Here is a 15,210-nt window from a genome sequence, read left to right on the forward strand (position 1 = left end):
GTCAATTTGGAATATGACTAGACGAACAACAAGGACTGGCAGAAAAAAAAACCAGCAGCACGCTGATGTTAAATGCACGTTAAAAGAAGTAGAAACCTTAGCACTTGTTCTTGATAGAGCTGACAAAACTGGGAAATCATATAGTTTATGCAAATTCAATAACCACATTTTCTAAAGTCTGTCTAAAATTTGGAAGAGCAAAAACTGAGTACCATCGCCGAAGAGATAATGTGGGATAAAGAAATACTGGGGATGCGAGATCTTTTTAATCAGGTAATAACCACAGTGAACTGGTATCTGTACGATCAATTAACAGTGGAAATAAGGTACAGTAATGTAGAATGTAATAATCAATTTCGTTGCAGTGGATATGAGTTGAATGTTCCTGGTGCAGCCAAATTAGTTATTTGCAAGGAAGTTTGTCAACAAATCGACACACCAACCCTTGAGAGTACTTCAAACTTGGTTGTCTACACCAGAGTAGATATAGAAACGTTGGGTAAAGCCATTGTTAATGTTTAAGTGTGTACTCTTCCATAATTTGATTGAACAGCTGATAAAATAAAACCACCGAGTCCCATTTATGGGCAATTGTCCGGGATTTCTTAGTAGCCAACGAATCTACGACGTGTGTAGAAGTTGTAAATTGTTACAATCGATTAATTGAATAGACCTAGACAATAGGCATAGTCTCTACAAGGTTTAGTCCTATCCAAAATTTAACTATTCAAAGCTAAATGCTATTTAATATATAAAAAATATGTCAGATTTGTTGAAGGGTTCAAGTGAGTTCTATTATATCATGTGACTTACAAAAATATATATCTAGATTTATAAAAATCAACCTAAAGAACACCACACCAACATGTAACTACGGCTGTTCAGCTATACAAACGTATGAACAAAGGGCGTCATAATATTTTCATAACATGTGCTCGCTTTCAATGCTCAGCCTGGGGAGTTAAATCTGTAAAACAAGTGACAAAGACATCATGTGACTAGCAGGGGTGGTTTGGATGGAGTGGGGGAAGTAGGTGGGGGAGGGGGGCACGCGCTATGTCACTGTCACCTAGGACTTAAAGCCCTTGGGGAGCACGGAGGGAATAAAAGGGTTTCTTTCCATCCCACCTTTCAGATTCGTTCACATGGAAATAACAAATCGAATCAACAACTGAATCTATTGTGTCAGTTTTATAATAGCGCCCATCAGCGATGATTGAACATATGTGATTGTGTAGCACTGTGCAATGCTAGTGGAACTAGTAGGGGCTTGAGATATGGAGCTGTAGTTTGTTCGAATGACGGAGGTGGTCGGGTATGGAGCCTACCTACGCCCAATGAATTAATTCATGAATAAAATGAACGAATGAAATGAGCAAATACATGCATTCAATTGTTTTAATTGGCCACATGTAGACCTTATCCCAGACCACCTTCGTTATTTAAAATAATACCTAAAGAAGAATTAAATATTGATCTCAAAATGAGTTTGGAAAATTATAAAATATTCTCTATCATAGAATGGAACAGACAGTTAGCAAATATTCCTGAAACATTTTCTTTGTTCATATTCCTACGCATTTTTAATAGTTTTTCTATCTACGATTGGAAATTTTCAGGGGTTTGGTTACGTAATTGGCCTAACCCTATTCTCACTAACATCATATACCAACTAGTCCATAGCTCTATAGTTAATGACATCTGGTTCCAGATCCGGGAAGCACCGGGCTAGCATTAAAAGCACTTAGCTACACGTACATTCAAAAGTAGGTGTTGTCGTTTGGATAAAGTATGTGCAAAACTTCAAAGATCAAGTGTTGTAGAACAATGGTTTCTGAAAAATTCTACTACATTATGAAAACGCCAAAATAAACATTTCTAGGACATAATCCAACTTATTATTTTGAAAGGAAACATATAAGGTAAAAAATCTAATTAATTGAAACTTAACACATCAAGTGTAATGTAAAACATGTATTTTATTTGACAACTAAAAAAGTATGTAGGTACGGTTTCAAAACTGAATTGGATAAATGCTTGATTTTAAACCCGAAGCACTTTCATCGACCTTCGCACTTGCCGAAAGCGGAACCGTTTACCTTTAACAGGTCATTGAACAATTTGGGCCTATAGGCAATAGCTGGCTGTATCATTGGGCTTATTGTGCTCTCAAAGACACTGTCGTAAGCCAAAACTTTTCGGCCTAACTTCCCGCATAAAATATATCACAGTTAGCAAAGGGGCTTTCCACTGCGGGATCGTTTATCTTGTTTAATATTGGAATTTTAAATCGCTCTTCCTCAAGTTTGATTTGCGTTTTACAGTACATTTTCAGAGACAACGTTTATACGTAGCAAATAGAACGTGTTATGATAGCGGTTTATCCTGTTATGTTGTAAGATGCTATTGTGGACTTTGTAATGTTGTTCTCGATGATGTTTTGGACTGTAAATATATTTGGACTCAACTTAATCGTTGTTCAATAATGTATTCCTTCCCCCAAGCAATGTGTTTGAGGGTTTTAAAACAAACAAAAAAATTTTATAAATGCCAATAACGCAAATGCAATTCACTCGGTTACTGCTAGTTAGACAAACAGCTAGATGTTTAATCCACTAACCTGAATAATCTCCATAACAAACACAAGCCACCACAAACAAAAACAACACATACACTGTCAATTGAAACATATTTCATCGACTAAACATTTTAAACTGCAGAATAAATCACGATTGAACGGTTATTGAGAAAACTCGCACACCGATGAAAGGTAGTTAATTAGGTTAGGGCTAAATTCACTTCATGTTTACAAACATAACAGCTGTAAATTAAACTAAACACGATTATAATTAAGGAGGCAGAATAACATATGTTAGTGGACAGCCTTTATGATTCAGTCCGTGGTTTCCACAACAGATGTTATTGTTTTTGCTTTCGATTTGGCTTTTGGACCAACTGGTCGTGATATGTAACAAAATGCATTGTAAGAAATACTGTAATAGTCGATGAAATAAGTCATGTAGTTTTATCGGTGTTATAGTCTAGATGTTAAGTTTTGAATGCAAATTAATAACATTTCGGCCTACGATATATTCCATTAAAATATTAATACTATTTTATGTTTGAATATTTTGCGTTACGTTAAGTACAAATATTGAATGTAAACATTCATATATTTATATTCAATTAATACATGCTTAAAATTCCTATGAAAGTTTATAGTATATTTGAATTGGGTACCAAGAATCAGAAAATTAGAGAATATTGGTCAATGTAATGCTTTAGCCGGATAGTGCTGAAATTGATTTGAGGTTAATGCAATGAGGTATTAGGTTAACAGCTGCATATGGTAGGCTATCATAATGCATCGTATACTATTATAATTAACCATACAGGGATTCCAATTAAATCCACCTCGGGTAAATGGGTTATTGTTACAGACTAGTTATTAATATTGATGCTTTCCAATAGATTACCTATCTACTTTACACATTTCCTTATGAGAGTATCTGCACCGTTAATTTTTTACACTTATGTTTAGCAAACAGATTTTTTTTTAATTTTATTTTTTTTAGTAAAATGTGGGCTCTTCAGTGGTAAAAATAATTATTTATTGTTCAATAGAAAAAAATATTTTGGTTTCTTTCATCGTTGGGCATAGGTATTTTTTTACCTCAAACTTGGCCACTATCATAAAACATTAGTGGTTCGTTTAGTACTCCAATTGTATCATCAATCTGATTAAAATTTATGAAGTTTTCTTCCATGCTAAGTCATAAACTTCGCTATAATTGCATTTTGTACATTTCCCTACTAACCCATGCACTTTTTTAAATCAACCATAGGGCACGTGGTCGGGGTAGCCAAAGGACTTGTGTCTTAGAGACCTGTCTTTAATTCCGATCGTCATAACTGGTTATGACTATGCTATATGCCTCGACTTAATAGATCGAAGCACAAATCAGACTGTGGGCCAATCAATGATTAATTCTTATAAACTGTGATGTAAGACTGGGTGCGACGTTCAAGTGGCATATGAGTACAGAGCGATTGGAATTAGATGGTTCAACTAAAATCATCTATTTGGCAAGGAGGTCAAATTTCGCTGCTTCGATCGTATGAAAATTCAGTAGCTTATTGATCGTTCGAAACCGGACTAGCTGTTTGTTACCCACGGGCTTCAGCCCGTTTGACTTCACAAGTGCCAATAAAACTATTGATTGGTTAAGGCTGAAATAAACAAAACAGAATACAGTAATACCAACAAATAATCACACCTGATTTTTATCCTACTAATATTATAAATGTGAACGTTTGTGTGTTTGTTTGTTTATTTAAAGTTCAATTGCGCATAAACCACTTGACGTATTGGGCTGAAATTTGACATGATGATAGCTCACATTCCCGATTAACATATAGGCATATGAATCTCAAAAATCCTGTCGGGCTCCACCCCAGTGGCTCTGTAGTTCCCTATGTTAACCTTATGAGTATTCATATTTAAAGGGAATTAAAGAATTTAGTCAGCTGTTTCAACTAAAAATGTTGGTTCTATGATATACAAAAGCATAAAAAAGTAATAAGATTTACCAACAGGGTGCGGCACTATAATTTATTTGCATTTATGGAAACAACTAATTTGAACTAAGCAGCAACAAAAAAAACTGTGATACGCAATGAGAACTGTCAAAGCATGATTGTTTACAGTTATATTTATGTTTTTAATGTCATGAATAATTTGTGATTTTTGTGATGAATTGGTAATAGTTTATTTTTCTTTATTGATAAGATGAAGTGGTAGAACATTATAGCTATCGCAGATGTGTAATGCCATTAGTATATCGTCAATTTAAAGAAGCAAATTACAACAAACTTCGTCCTCCCTCATTGCAAACTCAAAGCTATAGTATAACTGCAGTAAGCATTTTAAACTTAAATGCTAACCCATTAGGTACACTGCTAGTAAGGTAATAAATTGCAAGAATAACATACAAATAAGTACAATTGAGATATGTTTAACATTAGGTATATGGAAAGTTCCCTTTAGAATGGAATTAAAGGGCAATCTATGAAATGATCGATAGTTTTGCGAAAGGTTTCTCTTGTCATTATGAACATTTTAAGTTTATGGTTTATGGGGGTGTGACTTGTAGTTTTATCAAAAGCTCATGGGTACTTTTGGATTTATATATGGATGATCCTGACTGATGAAACAGCTCATCTTAGTCAGTAGCAATGCTACACAGATCACTCTATTCACTCTATTCTGCACTCACCCTTTACTCATATTTGGGTAAAAATAAGTACCTCGATGGAATTCTTATGTCAAAGAACCCTTGTGCAGTCTACCACAGAACTCCAATGTCAAACATCACCTCTTAACTTTTCTTTAGTAAATTTTCCAATGAATGGTTTGTTGTGTCGAATTTGTTACTGGCAGTTAACGGTTTATATCAGTTTTGCTTCGGATCCAAAGGACGTAAACACTGTGTTGTATCCATTAGAGTATTTTAACTAATTAATTCCTTTAGGTACGTCCTCTCATAAATCCATGCTAAATGAACTCTAATCGATGAGAAACCTAAGCAGGTTCCAAGATTGGTTGTAGCTCACTTGGGCCTACTATCAAGCGAAGATGGCTGACTCAGGTCAAACTGTCTTACTAGGCAATAGTCTGTAATCATTTCAAACTGAAGAAGGAATTTCCCATAAAAGTTACCTTTGCCATGACTTTGCATATGTACACACGAAAACGGAATGTACGTGCAAGACCCCGTTTTTACACTTCAGTTTTTTGTGGCTTTGTCAAGGGTGCGGTTTTTCAGTGAAAACTATGTCTGTGTAAAAACAAAGCCCTCAACACAAAAATCGAATATGGCCATATTATTACTTCAAACATTGTGTTCAAAGATGTCCTGTAAACATGTAAAAACTCAAATATCTTATCGTTATATTTTAAAAAGGTTAATTATCTATCTATACTTATTTAATACGCAAGCAGGTTTTTTGTGACAATTACTCCTCCGAAACTACTGAACCGATTGGCATGTTTTTGGTGTCATTGGAAAGAGCGTAACGTGAAGTTGTGCAGGAAACTTTATTTTTAGGGAAATAATTAGAGAGTGAGGCCCTGGTGCCCTTTAAAGTTTCGTATTTCTCCATAAGATTAACATGGGAAACAAAAATTGTTATGCAACTCCAGCTGTTGGCAGAAATTAAATGTGAGAAGAAGAACATACGTTAGTTTTGAACAGTCAATAAGTTTGCTAATTTAACAGTTTGATACAAACACTGACTTGGTTGAAATGAAATACATATTTACTATTTGAATTTAGGTTGGCGTAAATATTACAATGGAAAAAAGCATGAGAGAACCTGGATAAATTGATATATTCTGTTATGTACATCTTGAATATTTCCATAATCTTATGGTCGAATCTTTTAAAAATATCAGAAATTATGACCGTTATTCCTTTTAAAATAACGCCTCTAATACTTAGAAATTGCTCGAATTCGAGCAACAGGGACACTAGTACTTATTTAATACGCAAGCAGGCTTTTTGTGACAATTACTCCTCCGAAACTACTGAACCGATTTACATGTTCTTGGTGTCATTGGAAAGAGCGTAACGTGAAGTTGTGCAGGAAACATTCTTTTTACGGAAATAATTAGGGAGTGAGGCCCTGGGGCCCTTTAAAGTTTCGTATTTCTCCATAAGATTAACATGGGAAACAAATATTGTTATGAAACTCCAGCTGTTGTCAGAAATTAAAAGTGAGAAGAAGAACATATGTTAATTGTAAACAGTCAATAAGTTTGCTAATTTAACAGTTAGTTTGCCACAAACATTTACTTACTCGGTTGAAATGAAATAGTTACTATTTGAATTTGGGTTGGCGTAATTATTACAATGGGAAAAAACAAGAGAGCCTGGATAAATTGATATACTAAATACCCCCGCCGCAGCAAACCTGCAGACTAAGCGAATTTCCATTTGACTGATTGGATTTACACTGAAATGTCTACTTAAAAATATAACATTTATTCTTGATTTAAATAGAATTAGTTTAACAAGTACTTAGGTTTGCTGCATCAAGGAGGGTAAAACTTTTTTTTGTTTGTAAAATGTGAATAGGTAGTGAGAAATAAAAACATTTTCCAAATTTGATCAAAATATGTTCACAAACAAGCAAACTACAACAGTTTACTTATTCCCCATAAGAATAACATGGGAATTTTAAATTTACAATTTTTTGGAATTTTCTCCGTAACTATTAGGCACATAATAACGCTTCAATATACTAAATTATTTGTTTTTTTAAGCTCTACAAAATGGTTTGGAAAGAAATTGCTAAATTTTATGTTTTTAGGGTCAAAAATAGGAAAAACCTATTTTTACCCCATAAAACCCCCCGTAAACCCCCGTTCCCATGGTCCGATCATGCTGGATCGCGAACTCGTTCGAATAAACGTACGTTTACACATTTGTACCAAATTTCATCCAAATCGGATCATTTTTGCTCGAGTTATCGTGCTGACGGACACATATATATATATATATATATAAATATATAAATATATAAATATATAAATATATAAATATATATATATATATGAATTTGAACGGATGGTGTTTTTGGCCTCTAGGGACCTCAAAACGAAAAAAAAAATCGGTCCCGCGTCCAGGTCTTACCATGAGTACTACGGTAATAGCTTATTCCCTATATGGGAAATTCGCTAAAAGAAAACTGAATTAACACTGTGCTAAATTTCTTAGTAATCATTGAAAGAGACGATTTGCAAACTATGGAAACATAGGAAAGTCATAGAACACCACCAAGGGGAAGAAATAGAAGTAATGTGTGTTATAAACACTAGAAAACAAAATCAGCTTTTGAAAAATGATAAGATATTTACAAGAAATGTTGATTATATCGATCTGTTATGTACATCTTGAGTATTCCATAATCTTTGAGTCGAATCTTTTATAGTCATAAAAAATATGACTGTTATTCGTTTTAAAATAACGCCTGTAATGCTTAGCAATTGCTCGATTTCGAGCAACAGGGACACTAGTATACAGTTTAAAGCCACATCTATTCCTGAAATAAGGACCTATAGTTAAATCAACTGTTTTTAGTTTACACACACTATTCCATTACGTGTTTAAGCAGGCATTTAGAAACACATGAATCCGTTGATCGTCGAGACGGCTTTATGTGGAGTGGGTTTTATTTTTATGTGGCCCCAGATCCAAGGGTAATGTGGCGCAAATCCTGGTCGGAATGGAGCAAATGGCCAGACAGAGCTTGAGTCAGCACTAGTGAGTCACACAGGGGTGTGGAGCCGATTGGATTAAGAGTATGTTATCTGCAATCAGTCTGTGGTTAAGTAATTCAAGAGTCCTTAAGAGTTACAATCGTCGATTCGTACTGAAAATGCCTTCTTTTTTGGTACAGGGAGTATAAATCCAGGAGTAGTTGATTTTATTTATGACGGATACAAGTATAACTTTTATTTGTATCAAGAATAAGTTGAATTAACACCTTTATTCATCAACTGAGTCTTAAGTTTAACTTAGTTTGGAGCTAAAAAAATTGACTTATTTGTTTTTAAGAGAATAATGTTTTTCTCCGTTATCTACTGTTATCGTACATACGTTTAGATATTTATTTACCATACAATCAAGAACCAATTCATGATTAATATCTTTACATCCTAAGTTGACTACAAAATAACTAAATTATTTGCCCTTAACCTAATAAAATTGTCAAATAAGTCACCTCTTATAAAATGATTGAATTCAATTTTCATACCACCAAGTTTATAAACCTCGCAGATATCAAAGAGGTGAAAATTGAATTGTTTCAGGTTCCACGGTATCCACCCCAGTCTAGACAAGTGTTCAGGAGGGCGGAGGAATTTCAAGGGCTATAAACAGAGAGACCAAGGAGAGTTCCCGCACGCTGTCAATCCCATTGCCGGGATTACTTTATGGTAAAGTGCCATTTCACGCGCGACGGACGGGAAATAATAAAATCTTTCGCATCTCCTTCGAGAGCTGGGGTCGAAATTGTCGGATTTGGAGGTACGTGAACTGCATTCGTGGAGGAATTGTTTTGTGTGGTGTTGCGTGATGGTGTTTATGGGATTCCGGAAATATGGGGATTGCTGAGCCGGAAGGGCATTGTACAATTGGAGGGTTAATTGTTGGGTTTTTGATGATATTGTAGGATTATTTCGTAAACCTTTCTTATTATACGACCGATGCTTCAACAAGTGTGGTGTGGCCAACGATGTAAAAACTACTAAACTGAGTTGTTTATATCGTTGGGTGTGGCCGATGGCATCTTCAGACCCGGGAATCTTAGTCATCTCAACCGCTTTAAGTCCTGAGTAAATTTTGAATAAATGTCGGTTTTTAACCTAGATTTCAAATACTAAAATTATTGATTAGGTTTGTTTTAAATACGAAACCTTCATAATACCATATTAACCATTTTAGTTTCAGCAATTAGCATTATATACGTTTAAAAACATAAACAAAACAGTCATTAACCTTAACAGTTGCCTCTTTCTCCTATCTTACCGTGACATTGCAACAAAACAATCAGTGCTACCATAATACATGAAGGCAGACTGCAAAACAAAAATTCCCAGCTGATCTCCATAACCTACACAATCGATGCATACAGGTCTGAGCAACAAAAAGATCCAGAAACTAAAAAAAAAAAAAAACAACTAAACATCTAACCTACACAATCGTGTTGGTTAGGTTGTCAGGACTTAAGAATTTACCTACACAAATGAGTGTGCTGGGTCTGAAAGGGTTAAATGGAAAGTGATATGCATATTTGTATGCTACGATTACTAAACGTAAGGGGTATAGTTAAGTTTTCTCTAGATTTACCATACACTAGATAGAACAAAATTAAATAAAGTTCTTAATGGAACTTTAAGAACGATTCTCTTGGCCAAAAAAGGTTTAGCAATATTAAAACGGAAATCGTTCTTTTTTATGTATCTGCGATCCATAAATTTGGCTATGACGAATTACTTTAAGGACTTGATGGAGTTTTTATTCGTTATTACGTATATTGATGGTTTATTTTAAAACAGAAAATTGGTCGTATTCAAATAATTTGTAACAGGTTATGAAAGATCATTATAAAAAAACCACAAACTGGATTTTTTATTATGATATTTATGTAGGTATACTACCATATAAATTGGACAGTTACTATTTACATAGTTATTTTCATAATGATTTGCTGTCAAAATGTGCTGGCTTAGGGCAGCTGTATACCTTGAATGGAAAACAATATTGTTATACACAAAGAAATATCATATTTAAAGCGTGACAAACATCATATTTAAAAGTTTTTATACATAATTTGGTATTTCATAGGCCTAGAGCCAATTACCAATAAAATGGTACTCTAAGAGAATCAAATAAAAGTAATTTCTAGAAATTCATACATGTGGCATCAGCCATCGTAAGACCATTGACTTTATATCTACACAATATATTTGTGTAGATATAAAGTCAATGGTAAGACACTCAGGATTACGGTTGAGTACTATGACTATCCGCAGTATCATGATAATTAGACCAATTCGTATATACCAAAGACAAAAATGTAGTTCTGATTCCACTATAAACTGTAGATACCTTAGTTGCCATTAGCTGTATGGGCTATTAATTAACAGCTGTGTCTAAGCATGGACAAATAGTCGGCCTTAGTCACTAACATGACTACAAGATCGCGCCACTCATCCTACACTCATCTCCATTCATATTTGATTAAAATACCTACTTTTTGTGGTCGCCATTTCATTGAAAAGTATATTAAAGTATTCGTGAACTAAAATTATAAAACAAACACACACAAACACACGATACAACTAAATAAATTTAAATTATCAGCTAAATCATAATGAAATTAAACATTTTCAAAACGCAATATAAATTTATTCCATTGAAACAAGACAAGTGAACGGAACCAATAACAAATTAATAAAATCCCTAATTGCATAAGTAGCGCTGATACAATAAAACAAATCCGTTAGTAATAATGCCGGATTATATTCTATTCATTAAAATCGGTCTCTGTGGAATGAATGGATGACATAACTAAATATGTCATAACACTATGCTCTGATTACCCCGAATTGTGGGGAATGTGCTGGTGTATATCACCAGCAATTAGCGAGAAATAACAACCCCAAATCTCTTCCCACCCCAACCCCACAACCCCTTCAACACATCCCTTCATTATTTAACAGGTCTACCAACCTAGTTGGATTACCACGTAAATTTACTAGTGGCTTAATGATTGATAGGCTGGTTAATCGTGGTTTGATTGTGCAATTAAAATTTACTTAGGTGGTTTAACGTTTTTTCTACTAGGACCTTAGAAGAATTATTGCGTAGTGCAGGGTTTAATAATATAAGTATGCGTAGTACAGGGGTAGAAGTATAGGGTTATGTTAGCATAGTAAATTAATCAATCCCGATGCCAAAGGGAATGTCATTTTGGAATTAGTCAAAAGTTCAGCACTGTTTACACTGTTTGGCAGAGCCCGTAACAATATTGTTGATCGGCCGAATAAAATCATCGTATTATTGTCAACGTGTAGTATTTAAAAAAAGTAACCGAATATCCTGAAGGGAACATCTTCTGGTTATTTGGTAAAAACTATACTACCCTAGGAACCCTAGAAAAATGTTAGGTTGACCCAATTCTTAGCTAAAAATTCGAGTTTGTCTATACAAATAATTAAACCTAGTATCTAGCTTGATAAGCTTAAGCCAATTTTTGCCTTTATTTTTTGAACTCCAATTTCACAGAACCAACCTTAAACAAAACTTAAGTTTTAAGTATACACAGTTTCACACACAAGGTTTTTTTATATTTTAACTTTTGTGTAGTGTCGACTAGGTCACAGAATTCTTGATTGAACAACTGCACTTTTCTGTAGAAGAATAGGCCTACACGAACAATTTGGAAGTAAGCTACATCGCTTTCGAGAAAAATTATATAAACCAATTAATAAAAAAAATATTTTTATTGACTACTACCGCTCTAAGCTACCCATTCTTAATTCAAAAATCAAACGTACTCACTAACCTAGAAAAACTAAGGCTTTTAATGTTGTTTTGAAGGCAACGTTTATAACTCCATAGAAATGCAATCTGCACTTGCTGTGTATTAAATTATAAAAGTTATAACCCGTCTGGGAGGCGGAGTTGACTATAAAATGCAGCTCGATAAACATGTCTAGGCTTTATTGTGCCATGCAGCCATGTGTTGTCGTGCGGGCATGTTGCTCTACATGTTCCAACGTGCCTGATGCAGTTATATATTGCTTACCCCACCCCCTCCAACACTAAAATGGAGAAGATGCTGTAATTGCTTGAGGCTATAATGTGTTTAACAATTTAGGTCATTTAAACCTAACTGGTATAGCAATACTTAACTGACTACAATATTCTACTGTATAAAATTGTGGATTTTAAGTATAAGTCAAATAAAATGTATCCTTTTTTATTACAAATAAAAAACTACGTATCTATGCATACACTGTTATGGAAAGGGAGAAGAAAGAAAGAAACCTCAACGAGAAAAATTTTTGTTGAAAAAAAAACGGTTAGTTTGTCTTATTCTTATTTCACTCCAAACCTTGTGTTTCCCCTTGAATGAGTTTTGCTAAACATAAAGTAGACCAACTTTTTCTTTATTTTCTGGTTCTTTGATAATTATAAAACATCATTGTATCACAAATTTTATAAAGTGAGGTAAAAATATAGTAGAAGTCATTCACCGCTATATAAACGATAAAATGTCAATTAATATTTTGCTCACAAAGGATTACTAGAATTTGAGGCAAAACGTAAATAGAACATTTCAAACATGGAGTAATATATGTTTAAGACGATTTGTTTCGTGTAAAAACTGAATGTTTGAAATTAAAAGTAAATCTAAATTTATACAAAGTAAAAAATACCACCATGTATGCATTAACAAACAACCATTTCTAGTAAGAATCTACATAAATACAAACTTTAAACAAAAGTTTTCCAAAGTTGACTGTCACACTAATTATAATGTTAATTAATTCCTTCTACAGATTGAAGGAGAAATCATTTCGCCGAGATAAATGTATTCAAATGAGTGACAATTTTAGCATTTACATTCCTAATTTGCTGTAGCTCGTTATAAAGTTTGTACTTATTAATATTTCTCTTTTGAAGTAGAAATTATTCCAAGAAGATGTAAATATTACCTTTTCTCGTTTGGAGAATTATAATAGCCCAGCTTGTGTAATATTACTTAATATTTTTGATATTTATCATGTACTAATTAATTGGTTGATATAATCATGCCTCTCGTTCCAGCTTGCAATATCATATCCGACATAAATCTCTGTGGACATTTGACGTTTAGAGGGGCATAATCTCACACGGCAAATGCCGTAAACATGTCCGAGACTGCATGACTGACTAATGCCGTAATGCTGCGAACACGACAATAGAACAAGCGTGACAAAGAACATGATCACGATACACTCTGAGATTTAAACGTCTGATAACTCTTTAACTGAATTTATAATGAATTGCTTTCTTTTTTTACCACTCCTGGTTGATTAGGTAGAATTTGTAGATAGCTCTTTTTGTGGTATAATAGTAGGTAGTAAGGTTAGAGTTATATATCCTAAAGGGAGTTGTGGATAATGTAAGTGTATAGCCTACTATATTTTACAATATGATAAAACAACAAAATATGAGATCGAAACACAAACTGTGAAGGGGTCACTTAAAAACTGTTAGAAATCCACGCTTTCAGTGTCTAATTAACGTTTTATCATGTTAGACTATGTTCTTTGTGATTGAATTAACAAAAAAATGTTTGTTGATTTTATTAATTTCTAGGTTGTTTCTAAAACTATTATTATCTTAGCTAAAATGTTTACTTTACCTGTAAAGTTTGTGTTTAAAAGGGTGTATGAAGAATAATTTTCAGAACTATATCAAATACGAAGACTGATTTCCTAATTAAGTGTCCTAACCTAACTGGGTAATTTTTCACTCAAATATGGTTTAAATATGAATGTAGAATTGAGTAAGATGACTTGTTAAGCTTTTTTACTGACTAAGATCAGTAGTCTCTTAGGCCAGGACCATGTTGACTCAAGGAAAACAAATTATATTACTGACTCTAAGATACAGTAATACCATTGACTATACACAGAGTAGACTTCCAATCCAATGTAAACTTTGAAGACAAAAGACGTGTGGTGTATCTGTTGATATGGTCTACCAACTAATAACAATATTCTGTGTCAAGTATATCAATCAGATACACCCTCTAGTGAGATGGTCTTGAAACTAATTATTTTTTTTTTCTTCAAATCTGTACATTGGATAGAAGTGTACTATGTGAATAGTCGATGGTACTGTAATAGGCTACTATGTGTGTAATAAAATTTTTAGCACGCTTTAAATTATCTTAAAACTACTTTACTTCAAAATGACTAATTGCATCCTTCTCGAAATATCAACTTTGACTCTTGTTCTTAGTATTGGAATATTGTTATGTATCTGTCAAATATATTACTCAATAAAACAATGAACAAAGTATTTTCAAACGATGGACAATATTACAAAATGTACATTTTATTGTTATTGGAAAAGCATCGACACCTAGATGACGAAACTTTGATTGCATTGAACGTACAAAGCTCAGTAATGCAGTTCAACCGCAGACATCCATGTGTTCAGAGACGAACTCTACTCGTGTTCAATCAATTGTTCATGTTCATGTTCAATGGGGAATGATATTCTCTTTTGGCTAAGTGGAACATTTAATAATCAAACTGCAGCTAACATTGAGAATTATCTGAAACCCACAATAGACCTATAGGTAGGCATTACTTTGACGGATGGTAGTTAAAACCAAGGCTTAAATTCGAATCTATGTTAATTGCCATAAATACAAAAACATTACACAAAGTAGCCCAGTAGTAGCTACTGATTAATGAAAACTCCCCCCAAATAATACAATCTGATGATTTGAACTAATTGGTTATCTACCAAAATATAGTTATGCTAGAGAATATAACAACAGGGCTTCTTTTATTTTAAAATAACAAAAGTTCTCACAAAATGTAAAATCGCAACCTACAAAATACATAAATGGCTAAAAGTT

General features: G+C 33.6%; 1 protein-coding gene across 10 annotated transcripts in view; it reads right to left on the bottom strand.

Moving 5' to 3' along the window:
* Nucleotides 1–15,210, bottom strand: part of LOC128999884 (hemicentin-2-like) — a 397,910-nt gene that overhangs the window by 94,900 nt on the left and 287,800 nt on the right. The window contains exon 1 of one of the 10 annotated variants that reach the window (XM_054426629.1): nucleotides 2,621–2,759. The exons of the other annotated variants lie outside the window; for them this stretch is intronic. Coding sequence (XP_054282604.1) covers nucleotides 2,621–2,690 — 70 coding nt within the window. The 5' untranslated portion in view covers nucleotides 2,691–2,759. Of the gene's footprint in view, nucleotides 1–2,620; nucleotides 2,760–15,210 lie in introns of those variants that run through there. 10 annotated transcript variants of the gene reach the window in all.

This window comes from Macrosteles quadrilineatus, unplaced genomic scaffold, assembly GCF_028750875.1.
Source record: "Macrosteles quadrilineatus isolate MER2022 unplaced genomic scaffold, UCM_ALF_1.0 Scaffold_8__2_contigs__length_117827958, whole genome shotgun sequence".
Lineage (NCBI taxonomy): Eukaryota > Metazoa > Arthropoda > Insecta > Hemiptera > Cicadellidae > Macrosteles > Macrosteles quadrilineatus.